General features: G+C 50.2%; 1 protein-coding gene across 4 annotated transcripts in view; it reads right to left on the reverse strand.

The window, feature by feature from the left end:
* Positions 1 to 14,145: 14,145 nt before the first annotated feature.
* CD276 (CD276 molecule) overlaps positions 14,146 to 17,813 on the reverse strand; it is a 33,532-nt gene continuing 29,864 nt past the window's right edge. For all 4 annotated transcript variants that reach the window (XM_025296173.3, XM_025296174.3, XM_025296175.3 and 1 more), the window contains exons 9-10: positions 16,845 to 16,880; positions 14,146 to 15,564 (exon numbers count right to left, since the gene is read on the reverse strand). In XM_025296173.3, the coding sequence (XP_025151958.2) occupies positions 15,542 to 15,564; positions 16,845 to 16,880 (59 nt within the window). In that variant the 3' untranslated portion in view covers positions 14,146 to 15,541. The remainder of the gene's footprint in view (positions 15,565 to 16,844; positions 16,881 to 17,813) is intronic.

Raw genomic sequence — 17,813 nt, forward strand, 5'->3', positions numbered from 1 at the left:
TTTAGGATCACAAAGGACATTTAAGGGAATTCCCTGGCAGTCCAATGGTTAAGACTCCCCATTTCCACTGGAGGGGGCACTGGTTCCATCTCTGGTTGGGAAACTAAGATCTCACATGCCTCATGAACCCCCACCCCTGCCAAAAAAAAAAAAAAACAAACACCGACAGCAAAAACAAGCAGGACATTTAAGACCTTCCTGCTTGGTGTCTGTTGGTCCCTGTCCTTGACACTCCCTCCATGCAGCTTGTGTTCAAGGCAGATGAGCTGCTCAAAGTCTCTGAAGTGCCTGCTTCCCTCTTGCCTCTGAGTTCTCAAGGCAGTTTCCCATGTTGGGACTGACCTTGCTTCCCCTTGGTATTGTGTAAGGCCTAGAAGCTCCAGCTCTAGAACTGAGCAAAGCTGGGTTGGATCCCTGCTTTATCACTTGCTGACTGTGGGAGGAGGGGCAAATAGCTTAGCCTCATTGGAGCACAGAGGACGGATATGGCACCCATGCAAGGGCTGGGGTGTCTTTCAAGGTGTGCCCACCGATAGATTTTCACCCATATGACCCATTTTTATTTATATATTTCTTCGCTGCATGGCACAGCATGCGGGATCTTAGTTCCCCAACCTGGGATTAAATCTGTCCCCCACCCTGCATTGGAAGCACTGAGTCTTAACCACCAGACTGCCAGAGAAATCCTGCACGTGACTCATTTTGAAAGTGAAAGTGAAAGTCGCTCAGTCCTGTCCGATACTGGAGTGGGTAACCTTTCCCTTCTCCAGGGGATCTTCCGAACCCAGGGATTGAACCCAGGTCTCCTGCATTGTGGGCGGATTCCTTACCAGCTGAGCCACAGGGAATCATTCATTGTTCCCTGTTGTGTTTGTGTCTGGCTAACACTTGGCCTCCCATTCCTACCTCTTCCTAGTGGCCTTGTTAGACTGCTGTGATTGGAAAACTGGAAAGGACGCCTCCTTGGCCCCCTTACAGCAGAGGCTGTGTGTGAGCACGGGGGTACAGCAATTAGAGGCACCTTGGCGGGTCTGGAGGTTCTCTATGGCTGCTTTGGACTGTCTGGGGCCGGCAAGCCTGGTCGCGGAAATGCAGCCGCATTTCAGGGTTGAGTCTTCCAACTCGGGGTGAGGGGAGGTAGCAGCACCATCCTGGCTCCTGGCCCGGCTACGGCAGCAAGGTCCTGAGGCCAGTGCTCCCAGTGATCCCTCCCCAACACCCATGAGCTTTTTGCTGCCATAACCAAGTGCCACGGACTAAGAGACATTAAATGACACAGCTTTGTGCTTTGTTCTCTTAACGCTGGAAGTCAGAAGTCCAAAAATGCACTGGACAAAAAAAATCAAGGTCAGCAGGCCTGTGTTCCACCTGATGCTCTAGTGGAGAATCCATTTTCTTGCCTTTTCCAGTTTCTATAGGATACCTGCATTCCTTAGGTCATGGCCCTTTCCTCCACACGCAAACCAGCTCATACTTCTGTCATCCCATTTCTTCCCCTTTCTTTCTTTTTTCTCTGACTCTGCTCTCCTGCCTCCCTCTTATATTAATATAACCTCCCTAGTGGTTATGTTGGGACCACCTGGATAATCAAGGATAATCTCCCCATCTCAAGACTTTTTTTTTTAAGTGAAGTATAGTTGATTTATGGGCTTCCCTGATAGCTCAGTTGGTAAAGAATCTGCCTGCAATGCAGGAGACCCCGGTTCAGTCCTTGGGTTGGGAAGATCCCCTGGAGAAGGGAAATAGTTAATTTATAATATTGTTAGCTTCAGGTGTACAGCATAGTGATTCAGGGGTTTTTTTCAGATTGTTTTTAATTGTAGGGTATTACAAGATAGTGAATATAATTCCCTGTGCTGTACAATGAATCTTTGTTGCAGTTATCTATTTCATGCATAGTTATTTGTATTTGTTAATCCCATACTCCTAACCTGTCCCTCCCTTCTTCCCTCTCCACTTTGGTAACCATAAATTTGTTTCCTATGTCTGTGAGTCTGTTTCTGTTTTGTATATAGATTCTGCTGCTGCTGCTGCTAAGTCACTTCAGTCATGTCCAACTCTGTGCAACCCCATAGACGGCAGCCCACCAGGCTCCCCCGTCCCTGGGATTCTCCAGGCAAGAACACTGGAGTGGGTTGCCATTTCCTTCTCCAATGCATGAAAGTGAAAAGTGAAAATGAAGTCAGTCAGTAGTGCCCGACTCTTAGCGACCCCATGGACTGCAGCCCACCAGGCTCCTCCGCCCATGGGATTTTTCAGGCAAGAGTACTGGAGTGGGGTGCCATCGCCTTCTCTGGTATATAGATTCACTTTCACTTATATTATTTTTAGATTTCACATATAAATGATGTGACATATCATTTGTCTTTCTCTGATTTACTTCACTAAGTATGATATTCTCTAGGCCCATCCAGGTTACTGCAAATTGCAATCTTTCATTCTTTTTATGGCTTATATTTAGGTCTTTAAACCACTTTGAGTTTATTTTGGTATATGGTGTGGGGGAGTGTTTTACCTTCATTGATTTACATGAGGCTGTCCAGCTTTCCCATCACCGCTTGTTGAAGACACTCCCTTTTCTCCATTTATATTCTTGCCTCCTTTCATAGATTAATTGACCATAGATGCATGTGTTTATTTCTGGGCTCTCTATTCTGTTCCACTGAACTATATGTCTGATTTTGTGCCAAAACCATGCTGTTTTAATTACTGTTGCTTTGTAGTGTAGTCTGAAGTCTAGAAGGGTTATTCCTCTAACTTTGTTCTTTTTTCTTCGGGACTGCTTTGGCAATTCTGGGCCTTTTGTGATTTCCAGTATATATTTTAGGGATATTTGTTCTAGTTCTCTAAAAAATGTCATGGGTATTTTGATAGGGATTGCATTAAATTGGTAAATTGCTTTGGGCAGTATGGCCATTTTAACAAATATTAATTCTTCAAATCCAAGAACTAATGGATATCTTTCCATTTCTTTGAGTCATCTTCAGTTTCTTTTATCAATATTTAATAGTTTTCAAAACATAGGTCTTTTACCTCCTTGTTTAAGTTTATTCCTAGGTATTTTTAATGCAATTTTAAATGAAATTGTTTTCTTTCTTTCTCTTTCTAGTATTTCATTATTAGTGTAAAGAAATGCAAAAGATTTCTATATATCAACTTTATATCCTGCTGCCTTGCTGAATTCATTTATTCTAATAGTTTTGTGTGCAGACTTGTTTTCTGTATAAAGTATTATGTCTTCTGCAAGCAGTGACAGTTTTACCTCTTCCTTCTGATTTGGATAACTTTTATTTTTTTATCTTGTCTGATTGCTCTGGCTAGGACTTCCAATACTATGTGGAATAGAAGTGGTGAGGGTGGGCAACCTTGTCTTGTTCCTGAATTTAATAGGAAGGCTTTCAGGTTTTCACTATTGAGCATCATGTTGGTTGTGGGTTTGTTGTAAATGGCTTTTATTATGTTTAGATATGTTCCCTCTATACCCACTTTGATGAGATCTGCAAAGTCTCCTTTACCATTATAAGGTAGTATTCAATCTAGAAATTAGTATGGGGATATTGAGGGGAGCAGGGGGCATTGTTCAGCCTACCAAAATGCCTTTCTAAAGTGGTCAAGGCAGCAGGCTCCTGGCTGGTCAGTTCTATAGTATTCTGAGAAGTCATTTCTGGGGACCCAACCTTACGCCTCCTCCTTCAGCTCTTCCAGTGATTTGGAAACACCCAGTAAGTACCCTGTGTTCAATCCTTTTCTGCCTAAAATACAGTAGCTTCTGTTTCCTTCACCCAACCAGGACTAAAATGCCAATTATCCTGCAAGTCTCTGTTTATCTTTGGAAAGACTTCCCCAATTCCTCCAAAGTTCCTTCTCTCTACTCTAGACCCCACAAGTCCTCCTAAATCAAATCTCCCTAGTAGACCACGACCCCTCCATGGGATCAAATGAAAAGGAAGTCTGCAAATGAACCAAAGGCCACCAGCTGAGATCAACTTCATAAACAGTAAGCCCTGGATGTGGGCCGAGGCAGGTGTGACCTGAGAAGGACTGGGATTAGCCAGGGTGGGGCCGTACTGTCTGGGCAGCTAGCACCTCAAGAAGGGAAGTCTGGGATAGGAGTGCTGTCTCAACCTTACAAAACTCCTGCGACTCAAAAAAGAAGAAGGGTATTTTCAGATACAGAAGCAAGTCAGCATCTGGATACACATGAAACAGTACATTCTCCAGGTCCAGGGCTGCTGTCCAGTCTGGGGCTTCATGGCCCTTAATCCAGAAATGCAGAAAAATGGCACATGACAGAAAGGACAGGCCCTGATCCTTAGGAAAATGTGGAGGGTCAAACCTAGAAAGCAACCGATGAGCAGAAGCTGCATTTCCCTTGACAAGGCAGAAAAGGCAACAGGCCAGGTGATGCCCTGGGCCTGTGGGAGGCCCTGCCCCTACCTTACCTGGGACAGGACCAGCAGTCTGGCCCAGTACCCAGGAGGGCATGCCCATGCCTGGGTATCAATGGAGCAAGGAAACAAGTGTCAGATGCATGGAACACAATAAAGAAGACTCTTCATGCCACCTTAGATGACATGCATATGAAGATGGGACAATAGGGAAAGAGAGCCCGGCAGAAGGCCACCTCCACTGGCAGGCAAGAACTAAAAAGCCCAAACTAGAAAATGCAGAGGCTCCATTCTGCCCGTGGCTATCGTATGCTGTGGCATCACACAGACCCCATGCCCTCCCCAGGCCTCAGTCTTTCCCGTCTGTACATGGGGAACAGTAGACTCTATGGAAGGGTTCAGGGAAATAAGGAAAACAAGAAAGCACTGTGCAAAGTAGGGGGTTAGGGAAGACAGAGGAGTGGGAGACGCAGATCCTACACCATGGCAGGAAAGAGGCTCCGGCTGAGGAGGAGGCCTGGGAGGCCTGGGGTGTCACTAATGAGGTCCCAGCAGACAGGGCTGGGCATGAGTGAGCTGAAGGATCCAGCCCTCCTCCATCCCGATGCTCGGCACACTTCAAATTAATAATTAAAATGCTTCCTGTCAGATTCCAGCCTGACACGTAATTAGAGCAGCTCCAGGCTTTAGGCAATGGTGATGAAAACAGTTCTTGTTAGAAAGAGACTTTTCTGGGGATCAGCTGGATGAGGATAGAATCCTCCTCCCTGGATTTTGCTATCAGGGCCTCCCTCCATCTGCATTCCAGATAGATAAAGACAGGGGTTTTCCTTGCAGCCTGGGGAGGGGCAGGAGCATGGAAAGGAGCATCCATTTCCCCTCTACCTGCTCCAAGAGGAGGCTGGACAAAGTGCCATCCTAGCTGACATGAGAGGGCAAAGCAGGGGTCTGCACAGGAAGGAGGGAAGGTGGGGATTCCTTGGACTTTCAAAGTCCAAACAGATAAATCTGGGTCCGCTGCAGATTCTGAATGCCACTCCATCCTGTGCACACAAGATATTGCTGTCATAGCCTTTCTTCCCAGCGCTGCTCGGTAGTTGCTGAGCTCAGCCACCAACTCTTAAGAGGTCGAGGCATCTCAGGCCCCTCCGCACCTATTCCCTGGCATCTACCACCTCCTTCTAGAGCAAAGACCTTCCTATCAACAAAGTGGGGCATGGACCCCAGAGTTCTAGCTCCCAGCCTCTGGGTTTCCTCAACCTCTCAGGAGCAAAGCTTGGAGGTGCTGTCCATGGTTCCACAGAAACTTCCAGTTTCAGGCTCTTCTCCTAGCAGTTCCCCAGAGCCTCAGCCAGTCAACCCCTTCCTCCAGAGTCCAGTCCCCGAGCTCTGTCAAACCATCCTACCTGCTCACCTGCCACCCAGCCTGGCCCCCTCAAGAGTGTGACGGGACCACCACTGCTAAGCTCATTCAGGAAAGTCCCAAGTGCCTACCCGGGGGCTTCACCCTGCTGGCTCTGCCCTTAGGAGCTCAGCAATCAGCACTCATGCCAAAGCTACCTATTAGAAGGAGAAAATCATTTTAAAGTAATGTTGTGTTGCTTCATTGAAGTTGCCTTCATAAATATTTCAAAGGTGTTTATTAGGAAAACCACAGGAACAGAAAAGAGGCTGTAGAGACTGAGAGAAGAGATGCCTTGTGAGGTCTCAGCTGCCTCTGCCACCACCATCAGTGAAACATCTACCCCCTCGGAGGGCCTGGCCCTGTGGCAGCTGCAAAGAGGAGAAGCCCAGTTTGTTGTGTTGCCCTCCCCCACCTTGGGGAGGCAGCTACTCTGAAGCCATGTACCTATCCTCAGATTGAACCAACCCCAGGAGGTAATATAACAGAGTCCTGTGGACCCAGCGCTGAGCTGGTGCAGGGGCCTCCTAGGTCTTCCTCTGAGTGCTGTTCCCAGTTGCTGGACAATTGTTCCCCTCCTCTGACTCAGGCTTCCCTTGTGGCTCAGTTGGTAAAGAATCCGCCTGCAATGCGGGAGACCTGGGCTTGATCCCCTGGTTGGGAAGATCCCCTGGAGAAGGGAAAGGCTACCCACTCCAGTATTCTGGCCTGGAGAATTGCCTGGGACACAAAGAGTCGGGCAAGACTGAGTGATTTTCACTTTCACTTTCTGACCCAGTGGTGCACGGGAAAGAGCTGGGAGGTCCCTTCCTGGGCAGGCTGATGTACCCAGATTTGTGGCTGCTGTCCTTCACTCTCCTCTCCCCTCCCCACTCCCTCATTTACTCCCCTCTCCCCAAGCACATATCCATCCAGGACCACATCAGACTAGAAGCAGCAGACCCAGAGCAGGTGCACAGGGCCAAACAACCAAACCCAGGAGCCCCTCAGCCCAGGCATCTCAGCCTTGTTTTGCCCCGCTCCATTGGGCAGGGAGAGCCCAGCCCAGGATCCTGAAGAGGTGGTAAGAATGGTGTCTTCTTTCCCTTCTTCTCTCTGTGGGGGTGGGGCAGGGCTGGAGACACCACGACTGCCTCTGATACAGCTCCTCCCCTTGGGAAAGAGCCTCTTTCTCTTCCCCAAGCCAAAGCCAACAAGTCAATTAAACCCCAAGAAAGCAGATTCTATCTGCAGGCCAAGGGATTACATTGATCTGCAATGCTGGTACCCTGGGGGCCATGGCTGCCTCCCCTCGAGCCTGGAGCTCCTCTTCTGCCATCTTCAACTGAGACAAGAGCAATCCTCCCCACCGCCACCTCCATCCTCCTGCATCCCTCCACCCCTGCCACACCCTGTCTGATGGCCTATCCCCTCTCTGCTGGTCTCTGGTCAAATCTCTCTTGTTTGTGCAGGCTGAGCCTGAGGCCATCTGTTCAGACCTATCCATTGACTCGGCTTAAGTGCAGGTGAGGTGCCCCTTGGAACCTCAGTCCTTTGGGCAATCTCTCTTCATCTCAGTCAACCAGAGAAGGGGGGACTGTTCTTGACCCCATTTTGCAGAAGTGACCTGCAAGGGCACAGAGTACCCAGCACCCCAAGGGTTAGAAGGTAGCATTCCCCACATAGAATGTGGGGGTGGGTGAACGGAGCGCAGGGAACCTTCCACAGTAAATAAAAAGGAGAAAGACTTGCAATTACCATATCAATTGTTTCTGGGTAAATAGGGGCTTCTAAGAGATTTTTAAAATAGATTATTCCTTTAAATAGGTTAGGCACCCTTTGACAGCCTCATTTACATTATTCCTTTGCTAGGAAATCCTTTTTTTTTTCTGGGCATAGTGTAGAAGTCAACTTCAGCCTCAGTGTGAATTGCATTCAGAGACTGGATGAATGTGGCTTGGGTACTTAGTGGAGGACAGGGGCTGCTCTGCGCCCCACGCTGGGCCGGGCAAATCCAGAACTACTCTGGGAGAAGGAGATGAACTTTCAGAGAGCAGCAAAGGAGCCAGGGCTTTATTATGGCTGTGAAACATTTGAGGTGCAGTCAGGGATCCAGGGGATTCACAGCAGGGAGTGTGTAGGATTTACACAGGCAGAGAAAAGAGGGGGCAGATTCAGTGAGGCAAGAGCTTGAGCAAAGGCTTATAAACAGGATTGAATATGGCCCATCCAATTCCCCCCACCCCATCAGTCATCTATGGCCCCTTCTCCCTCATCACCCATCCTCCAGACAGAGCAAAATGGACTCCTCTCCCAGCACTATCAAGCCCACTCCACGAATGTCCCATGTCTGGAGTCCCTGGTGCACCTTCTCTTGCGGTGGTGGTGGTGTTGAGTCATTAAGTCATGTTTGACTCTTTTTGACCCCATGGACTGGAGCCCACCAGGCTCCTTCTGTTCATAAGATTTCCCAGGCAAGAATACTGGAGTGGATTGCCATTTCCTTCTCCATGGGATCTTCCTGATCCAGGAATTGAACCCAAGTCTCCTGCATTGGCAGGCGGATTCTTTTACTGCCGAACCACCAGGAAAGCCCACATTCTTTGGCAGGGCTGACCCCTATCCTCCTGGCTGCATTAGGTGGGTGGACACTCAGAAGGGCAGCCTGGATGGAGAGACCAAGGAAATCAGCACCCTGGCCATGCTTCCTATGTCACAAGCCCTTGGTGTAGTCAACCATGGAGGCTAAGCTCCCTCTGCAACTTGGCCAGCTTCAGGTTCTCAGAACGCTTGCTGATATGCCCACCATATAGACGTCAGGCCATTACGAAAGCTATAGAAATAAGAAGTAGCGTGTTCATTCATTAGCAACAAATTATCTTAGCAAATAAGGCTAAATGTCAGTTCAGTGGCCAGCAGAGATACATGTTGGTCTCTTCCCCCAGTGCCCTGAGAGTGAGGGTCACATTCTGCAGCACTGTTTAGGAGAGGATATTGAAACACAAGGGGGTTTCCCAGGTTGTGCAGTGGTAGAGAAATCACCTGCCAATGCAGGAGCCTTAGGAGACATGGGTTCGATCCCTGGGTTGGAAAGTAGGAAATGGCAACCCACTCTAGTAGTCTTGCCTGGAGAATCCCATGGACAGAGGAGCCTGGCAGGTTACAGTCCATGGGGTTGCAAAGAGTTTGGACACGACTGAAAGACTGAGCATGCACACTGAAACACAATAAGCAAGAAGGGAATGAGATAGGGTGCAGACTAGCACCCCAGGAGCCTGACAGCCTGAATTATGGGACTAGACAGGTAGACTCCAGATAGCTAAGCTTTGAGACCGAGGAAGGGCTAGAGACCAGAGACCACTCAGGAGGGTGGTGGAAGGCAGTGGTAGAGGAAAGATGCTATCCTCTGGCCACTTTGGCTGCAGCAGGTCTGCAGAACAGTAGAGGCCACAGAATATCCTGGGGCAGAAGCAAGTTTGAGGCAGGGAGGAAAGGAAGCAGGAAGAGCGTGAAGACTGCTTTCTTAAGCCTGGCACACGCGCACAGCCCGCTGAGCTGCAGTGAGCAGGACAGATGGTCCTTCCCTTCGTGGTGCTGGAGGGAGGGAGGGAACCAGGACCAGCCACATGACTGTGCACATCTGGAGGCCTGGGGGCAACAAGGGAAAGAGAGGGAGAAGGGGAGGCAGTCGGAGGAAAAGGAGGGAGCCCCCTGTCTCCTGTCCTAAGGCTGAAGGGGGCTGCACGGTCATCCCTGGAGTCCCCTCTTTTCTCACTTTCACAGAGCCTGGGTGCCTGGTCTGACCAAGAGTGGGAACTTAGGGTTCCTGCTCTCCTCTGGGCCCCACAACAGAAGGAACAGGCCCTCCTCTTCTCCATACTAAACAAGATCCCTCCCCTTAACCTTCCTTGCACCTGTATTTTCTGTTCTTCCTTTAGTGAGAAAACAAACACCTTTTGGTCTGATTCAGTCTCATTGAGAACAGCTGGCTTGTCTCTTGCCCCTGGTCTCGGAAGCCTCTGCTCTGGGCTCTCTCTCTGAGTCCTGTTTTGCATTAACTTGTAAGGTAGGCTCAAGCCCCTGGGGTACACACATCAGCTATTTAGCAGTGATCTCATCTAGCTGCATCAGAACTTCTAGGGATGGGGCCAGGGGAACTGCTATTATTAAAACTTCCTTAAGTGACTCTAAGGTGCAGCCAGGGTTAAGAACCAGTAGACTGCTGTGATGTGGAGCAGGAGCGTGGTGCCCAGGATTATCTATTAGGGGCCAAAACATTTTGATCCATAGGCTTCCATCCAGAAGGGATAATGAGGAAACAGGTCCAGAGGAGGGCAGTGGAGGTGAGGAAATCATATCAGCTGAGGGAGGTTGAGGGGAGGGGGCGATTTTACTGCTCAGGTGCTGCAGAAAGGCTGGGGACAAAGGTCAGACCCTCTGCTTCTGAGGGCTGGGATGTGTGTGCCCCGTGAGGCCCGGCGTTCCCTGTGCTCTAACAGGCACCACTTCATTAGTGCTGAGATAATGTCACTGTAATTACCTGGAACTGGTGGAGCCAAATGGCAGGTCACGAACACCCTCAGAAACAAGTGCAGAAAATTGAATGTGCCCTGAGGCACCTGCATCTAAGTGAGATGCTGATGAATGTGGCCCCATCCATTGTGGTCAGGTGTGTATGCAGGATGCGCCTTTCAGCCCAAGGCCCACCCATCCATCAAGAGGCAGACACACTCACCTCTAAGACCGGGGTCCTAGAACCATGAAGACCCCTAGCTCCTGGGGAATTGAGGCAGGGCCCCCGCAAGTTAGGTGTTGAAGGGTAAGGCAGTGCAGGGTGGGTGGGGGAGGAAAAGAGGTCCGCAGGCCTCATCCGCTGCTGGGTCAGGCTCCACTGTGAGTCTGAGTGTCTGGCTGGGGTGGCAATTCCTGGCACCCTTGCTGCCCTGTCTAGAACTGTTTTGCCAGTGGCCCTAAGTGCTCCTCACTAGCACGTTCTTCCTGCCACGAGGACTGGCTGCAAAGGAAGCCCAAACAAGAGGTAACTCTACCAACATTTAGTATCTATAGGCCTATGGGCCAGTGATGAGTGTGAGGCTCCATACTGTAGCAACTGGAGCACAAGGCCGCAGTATTTGTCTCCAAACTGTAGAACCTGCCATAGTCTATTCTAGAATAGCAGGGCTAGGAGATACTATGTAGCCATTTAGAAAGAATGAAGGTCTCTGCAAAAAGCTAGGCACAAAATAGTATATGAGGTAAGATCCATTTATGTTAAGTTCAAGAACAAGCAAAACCAATCGATGGTGAAAACAGCCAGAGCAGTCTCTCTGGGTGGGGCCACTGACTAGGCAGAGTCAGGAGGGAACTTTCTGGATCCTGAAAGTGTTCTGGATCTGGATCTGGGTGATATTTACATGGTGATGTGAACACTTCTTTAAAAAGGACTAGCATCTTTTTTACACACTAGGTGTATGAGACACCTCAACATAAAAAGTTAAGAGAACTGACCTGAGAAAATGGAAAATCAAATAGGGGGAAAAAAGCTATAGCACAGAATTTGTGATTTCATTTTTATAAATGAGTAAGCCTGGGGAAAAGTCTGGAAAGATAGCAAACTATTAGTAGTACTTTCCCCCGAGTGAGGGGATTGGCGGTGAAGACAACCAGTTTCTACGTTTCTGTATTATTTGCATTCGTGGTGTTTGAATCCTCTGTCCCTCATACCTCCTCCACGTTCCAGCCGCTCACTTCATGGGGGCTCCACTCCGGGCCGTCTGAGTGTCCTGCACTTGGAGGCCTGGGTTCGGGGCCATTCAGGGCTATCTTTGGCTTCCTGTCTCAGTTTAAGACTTGGGCTTTGCATTAAGATCTTTGGCTATTTCCCCGCTCAGAATTTGCAGGATCTGGGACTTCCCTAATGGTCCAGTAATTAAGACTCTGTGCTTCCACTGCAGGGGGTGCAGGTTCAAGTCTTAGTCAGGGAACTAAGATCCCACATGCCATGTGGCCAAAAAAAATTTTTTTACTACTAATAAAAAATAATCTGCCAGGGTCTCTGCTCATTGGGAAGGTTCCCTGGAGAAAGAAATGGCAACCCACTCCAGTATTCCTGCCTGGGAAATTCCATGGACATAGCAGCCTGGTGGGTGAGTCCATGCAGTGGTGAAGAGTCAGATATGACTTAGTGCCTCAACAACTGTTCCTTGGTCCACACATACCAGCATCCCACTAGGCAACCGCCTCCTGGGATAAGCCAGGTCAAGTGCCTCTGCCTGAACAGACACCATGGAAGGCACTGTCCGTGCTTGTGAGAGAACGCTCTGAAGAGGAAGAGAGCAGGGAGAGAAAGGCAGGGTGACTCGGCCCGTCAGCCATTCTGTTTGTAGCCCGACATCCAGGCTCCTCCTCCTGAACGGTCAGTGCCACTAATGGGTCTTCATGGCCTTGGTTACAAATGGTCCTGGAGGTGAATTCCGGTCACACCTCAAGCCAAGAAAATGAACCCTGCTCTGTCCCCTCTTTAATATGGATGTGACACCTGCAGGCTACAGCTTGTCGCACTGTGAGAATTATTTCTCCATTAAAATGCAGGAGTTGGAGCTTTGCCCAGGAAGAGCAGCTAAAAATACTGCTCTCTGGGGGCACCAGCTACTGGGGGGAGTGAATGGCCACCTTTCTCACCCTGCAGCCCCTAGGGAAGTCCCACACCTGCTGGGTCCCTCCCTCAAGCATCTGATACAGCATCGTGTTTGAGCCATCTCCCAGCCCTGTCTGAAAGAAAAAGTGCACCAGTTTTTGGGCCTGTTTTACTGATGGGCAAACTGAGGTTTAGACAACTTGCCCTGGGTCGCTGTGCTCCATCTACAAAATCGCCAAGGGAGCAAGTGCGTGCAACCAACCCAACTGCAGGGAGGGAAAGATAAGCCATCACGTGTGCCCAGCACTTTATAGTTTGTAGTGTCTTCTTCCTATGTTGTCCAACCCTCACAGCAATCCTACGAAACATGAACTACTATTGTCCCTACTGTACTGGTGTGGTTGACGCCTGGTGAGGTGAGGTCACGCTCAAGGGTGCAGGGGGAGACCAGGGGCAAGAGACAGAGCCTCGGTGAAAGGTGTTTGAATCTAAAACCTACCAGTGGGGGGGAGGCCTTCTAGTAAGGTAACTGGACTCACTCCTAGAGCCATCGGCTTTAGAAGAAGCTCCCTTTGGAAAGAATTCCACGTACCTTTACAAAGGTATCATCACCCCTTCTTTTTAAACATATTTTGCTATTTTTAAATTTTTTATTTATTTGGCCACGTGGCATGTGGGGTTTTAGTTCCTTGACCAGGGTTTGAATCCATGACCCCTGCATTCAAAGCACAGCATCTTAACCACTGGACCACCAGGGAAGTCCCTTCACCCCTTCTAAACAGATAAGGAAATGAAGGTTCAGAGCGATGAAGGACCAGGTCACAAGTCAGTAGCAGAGCCAGGAACAAAAGTCAAAAGGGAAAACAAGAGAAAAATTAAAAACAAAAGTCAAGTGGCCTGACCCCCAGCCCGAGCTCTTCCTGCTGCCCTAGGGCCCACAGAGCTTGGGGACTGACTGGTGGGCCAGTTCTGAGACCCTGGCCCCCAAGGGTAAAGGAGCCCAGTGCACTCTGCAGGCTCCCACATCCTTGAACCTGGTTCTCTGGAAATGGTTTGCTTGCCATGTTCACCTCCTCTTCTTAGTCTTTGAAACTGGAAGGTGATGAAAAATCTCAAGCCCATTTTTCATAAAAGAAAACTAAGGCCCTGGGACTTCCCTGGTGGTCTAATGGTTAAGACTCCAAATGCAGGGGGCAAAGTTTCAATCCCTAATCGAGAAATTAAGATCCTGTATGCTGCACAGCATGGCCAAAAAAATAAAAAATCTAAAGCCCAGAGAAGTTAAATGCCCAGCTCAGGATCACAGGGCAGGGCTAAATGAGGTCTTAGACCTGGACCTCTGACGCAGGCCTGGTGCCCATTCCACTGTGTCAGCCAAAAAGAGCATGTAGAGTTCCTTTTCTACGTTAGCTTCTTCCTGGGTCTCAGTTTCCCCATCCATGAAATGGGGGCATTGGGCCTTAAACAAGCCTCGAGTCTGAATCTTCTGAGATAAAGGTATTAGGCGACACTTCTAGGAGTGGGTGGAGCCCCATACAGTGACCAAAGGGCCTGGCTTTCTGGACAGCCAGCATCCTTATCAAGTGGGTAACTGAAGTTAGAAAAAGAGCCATGGAAACCCAGGGACTTAAGGACGGTGAGAGTAAGGAGATCCAGGCACCCCTACTCTGGGCCTCAAACGTCCAGGAGGGAATTCTTCCAGTCAAACCCTGCTGCCACACAATTTACAGAGAAAAAGCTTTCTACAAAGGCATTTATTTTTCCCAAAATGCACCCCCAGTTAACAAAATTTCTGAGTCCCACATTTAAATTAGAAACCCCCACATCTTTCATTCCTGGTGAAGGGAGGGATGTCAACAGGAGGACATCAGGTCCTCAGAAGTTTACTCCACTGGAGGCTGGGGACTGGCGGGAGACATGCCAGAAACTGTCTGCCCAGCTCCGGAATAGCACCATGGTGGGGGAGGGGCTGTCCCTGCCCTCAGGCTTCCCCTGCGCAGCAGCTCTCAGCTCCCCGGGGTCTGTCGGGTCTGGGCTGCCTGTCCCCGCTGTGCATGCCTGGAAAGACACTTTGGAAACCATCAGATGCTCCAGTTGTGGCGAGAGGCTCTGTCTCTCTTTCCAGGTCTCTGAGCAAGGATTCTGGGTGGGATGGGAGTGAGGTATCCTGGGAACTGTGGTCCAGAAGAGGGGTTCAGCAGGAAGCATGGCAGGAGCCCCTCACAAGTCCCTCTTGCCTCACAGGTTTCTCCGCTGAAGGGCGCGCTCCTTAGGGAGGGGCTTGTCTTCTCACACAGGGTCCCCAGTACCTAACACAGTGCTGATGCCCAGAGATGCTCCGTGAACGTTACTTGAATGGATCAATGAAAGGAAAAGCAGAGGGACAGCAGCAGATCACAAGGGGGCCCATGCAGCCGCCCAGAGACCTGGTGTGACCAGCACGTCCTTCCCGTGGGGAGGGTGGGTGGAGGGTGGGGCTCACAGGGCACAGCCCGGGGCGCCCCGGAAGAGGCAGGGCCGGGGGAGGTCCTCACGTGTTCCAGCACGTGCACCTGCTTGTCTGCATGCCTGGGGGAGGGGCCCTGTATTCACTTAGTGGAGGAGGGAAGAGGCTGACTTTGGGGCCAGAGCACGAGGCGACGCCTCTAGTCTGGAGGAAATACTAAGGCTGCAGTGGCCTCTGCTGAGGAGATGGAGTTACGGACAGATGGGGGAGAAGGCTGAGAAGTGATAGCTAGTGTATCTGGACCATCGGAGACAAGGCGAGGGGAGACTGTGTACCACATCTTTGAAGAAAAATGGCAGCCAGATGGTCCGTGTAGCATATCCATTGGGGAAATACGGCGGCAGGGAGGTCTGTGCATTGCGTCCGTGAGGAATAAGCGGCGAGATGATTTAGGTATCCTGTCACTGGAGAAATAAGGCAGCAGGATGACTCGGGAATCGTGTCCATCAGAGAAGTAAGGCTGCAGGGTGGTCTGTGTATCGTGTCCTTTGCAGAATGAGGAGATCCGCCAGAGTGGACGCCATCTGTTGGAGGCAGGGAAGGCCCCAGCCCAGAGCTCACACTGAGGCTCCAGTGCAGCCAGAGGTGGGAGCCCCAGGGCAGGGGCTGCAGCTCCCTGAGCCTCGCCGTCAGACTATTTCTGGTCCATCATCTACATTTCATGATGGGAAGGAAAAAAAAGGGGGGAGCGTTAAATGCGGGAATGTCAGATCCCCAGGGATGTGGTCACATACTCGGGGGGTGGGGGGAGTATGTGTGAGGGGGCCAGCAGTCTGACTGGCAACCCCCACAGCAAGCACTGCCCTCAAGGCTCAGATAGACACACACAGCAGCTGGGCATCAGACTGACTGTGAGGGTGCCTGGAGGAGACTGCCCAGTCCTCGCCGGCTTCTCTCAATCCCCCTGGATCCAGCCACCTTGCACCCTTCCCTTCTCTTGGTCTGGCACACTCTTCCCTTCCCCATGCTGCCCCCCACCCTGTCTGTCCTGATTCATCTTCTCCACTCCATACATTCATACCCATGGCCTCACTCTCCGCCATGATCTGAATGGAGAGTTTATTTCCTGACAGGGACAGCAAGGCCACCTGAAAGTTACTTAAGGCTCCATAACCTTTGGCCAAAAATTAAGGTCCCAAAACTTTTGACCTTCTAAGTGGAAGCCACTCATATTTAGTGATAAGTCTGCATCGAGAAATAGCTTATTCAAAATACACAGACACACAGAGAGATATACATATATTTATAAACACAAACACAGAGGTGTAGCACCTGGTCACTTTTAATAAAGAAGAATCTCAAACTAAACTAACCTCCAACCAACCACTTCCTAATGTAACTGCTGATGTTATGATAATCTGACCAATAACCATCACTAACAATTATTAACCACTGACTGTGTACCAGGAACGTGCCTGTCCAGCTGAAAATCCCATTTCCTAGCCTCACTTGAGTTGCAGTCACGTGACTAGGTTCTGACAAATGGATATAAACAGGAGTGACAGGAGCTATTTCTAGTCAAGCCCTAGAAAAAAATGTCCCCTCCCTCTCCTCTTTCCCTCTTCGTTCTGGAGAGGGTGTGGGAGCTGGAGCAGCCACCTGGACCTGGAAATGTAAGCTTTGAGTAGAAGAAGGCAGAAGCCAGGTAGGAGGAAGCTGGTTCCAGGGTACCAGTGGCCTAAAGACAATCTCGACTCCTGTCCCGGTTAAGCCTCTATCATATTTGCATCCTGTTAAGAGCGGTGGGGACCTTGATTTCTCCGCCTGCTGCCATTTCAACAGGGAGGAGTCGAGGCTGTCCTTCTGGGGGAGGGAGCCTCGGGGCAGCAGCAACCCCATCACCAATGACCAGCCCCCAGCCTCCTACACACAAGGGCACACACACACACACACATACACATACACAGATGCACAAACACCACGTGTCTTTACCTTCTTTGTTTTCAGAGTGTTTCAGGGGCCGCAGGGCTGCAAAAAAGGAATAACACAGTGAAGGGGGAACTGTGGAAAGTGGTGGTAAGGAAGAAATAAAGTCTAGAAGAAGGCCTGGGAGGAGGAGGAAGGAGGGAGAAGTTGAGAGGGCGAGGGAAACATCACAGCACTGGAAAAGGGGTCTCAGCTGCTGCCCCAGGTTCCCGTTCTGCTCTATGACTTGTCACTCCTCCCCAAGGCCTGTTTTCTGAACCTCTATAATGGGAACAATTTCCCAGCCCTCCTGTGAGTGAGGGATGTGAGTACCCTGAGCCTGCTCTACAAATAGGGTTAAGAGAGGCGCTAAGGGAGCCTGCAGGTGTCGCCAGCTAGGCCCAAGATCTTGCAGAACTGAGACTAAGCATGTCTCTAAGCCCCCCTCTTCTCCCCACTCCCTCCCTTCTGCCAACTACACCTGCCTCTGAACAAGAAAAATGAGGCCTGATCCCAGGCTGTGTCTACACCTGCCACACCCGGACACCAAAGGCAGAGAATGAATTGGCACAGTTTACAACAGTCCCCAGAGGTCAATCTTCTGCCCTTCCTTCTTCAGGGATTGGGGGGTAACCCGTGTCAACTGGCACCATCACAGAGGGCTCAGCAAGAACCTGCTCCCCCAATACATGGGCCCTGGGGAGGGAAGGCAGTGAGGCCTCCAGTGGCCGCGGGGCACCAGGGCCTTGGCGCCTCCTCTCCAGGCTCCAGGCTTGTGTCCCCACAGTGCCAGGCCCTTCGCAAAGTCACTTGAGAGAGGTTCAAAACGGCCCTCTGGTGCCATCAGGGAAGGCCAGGAGGCCAGTTTTTACATATGGGAAACTGAAGCCCAGAGGAACAAAACGCTGACCAAAGTTATTCAGCCTCTTAGCAGAGTGGAACTGTGTCAGGCTGAAAACACAGTGCTAATAACAGGACTGAAAACCACGGAGCCCT

The sequence above is a fragment of the Bubalus bubalis genome, chromosome 11 (genome assembly GCF_019923935.1).
Source record: "Bubalus bubalis isolate 160015118507 breed Murrah chromosome 11, NDDB_SH_1, whole genome shotgun sequence".
NCBI lineage: Eukaryota > Metazoa > Chordata > Mammalia > Artiodactyla > Bovidae > Bubalus > Bubalus bubalis.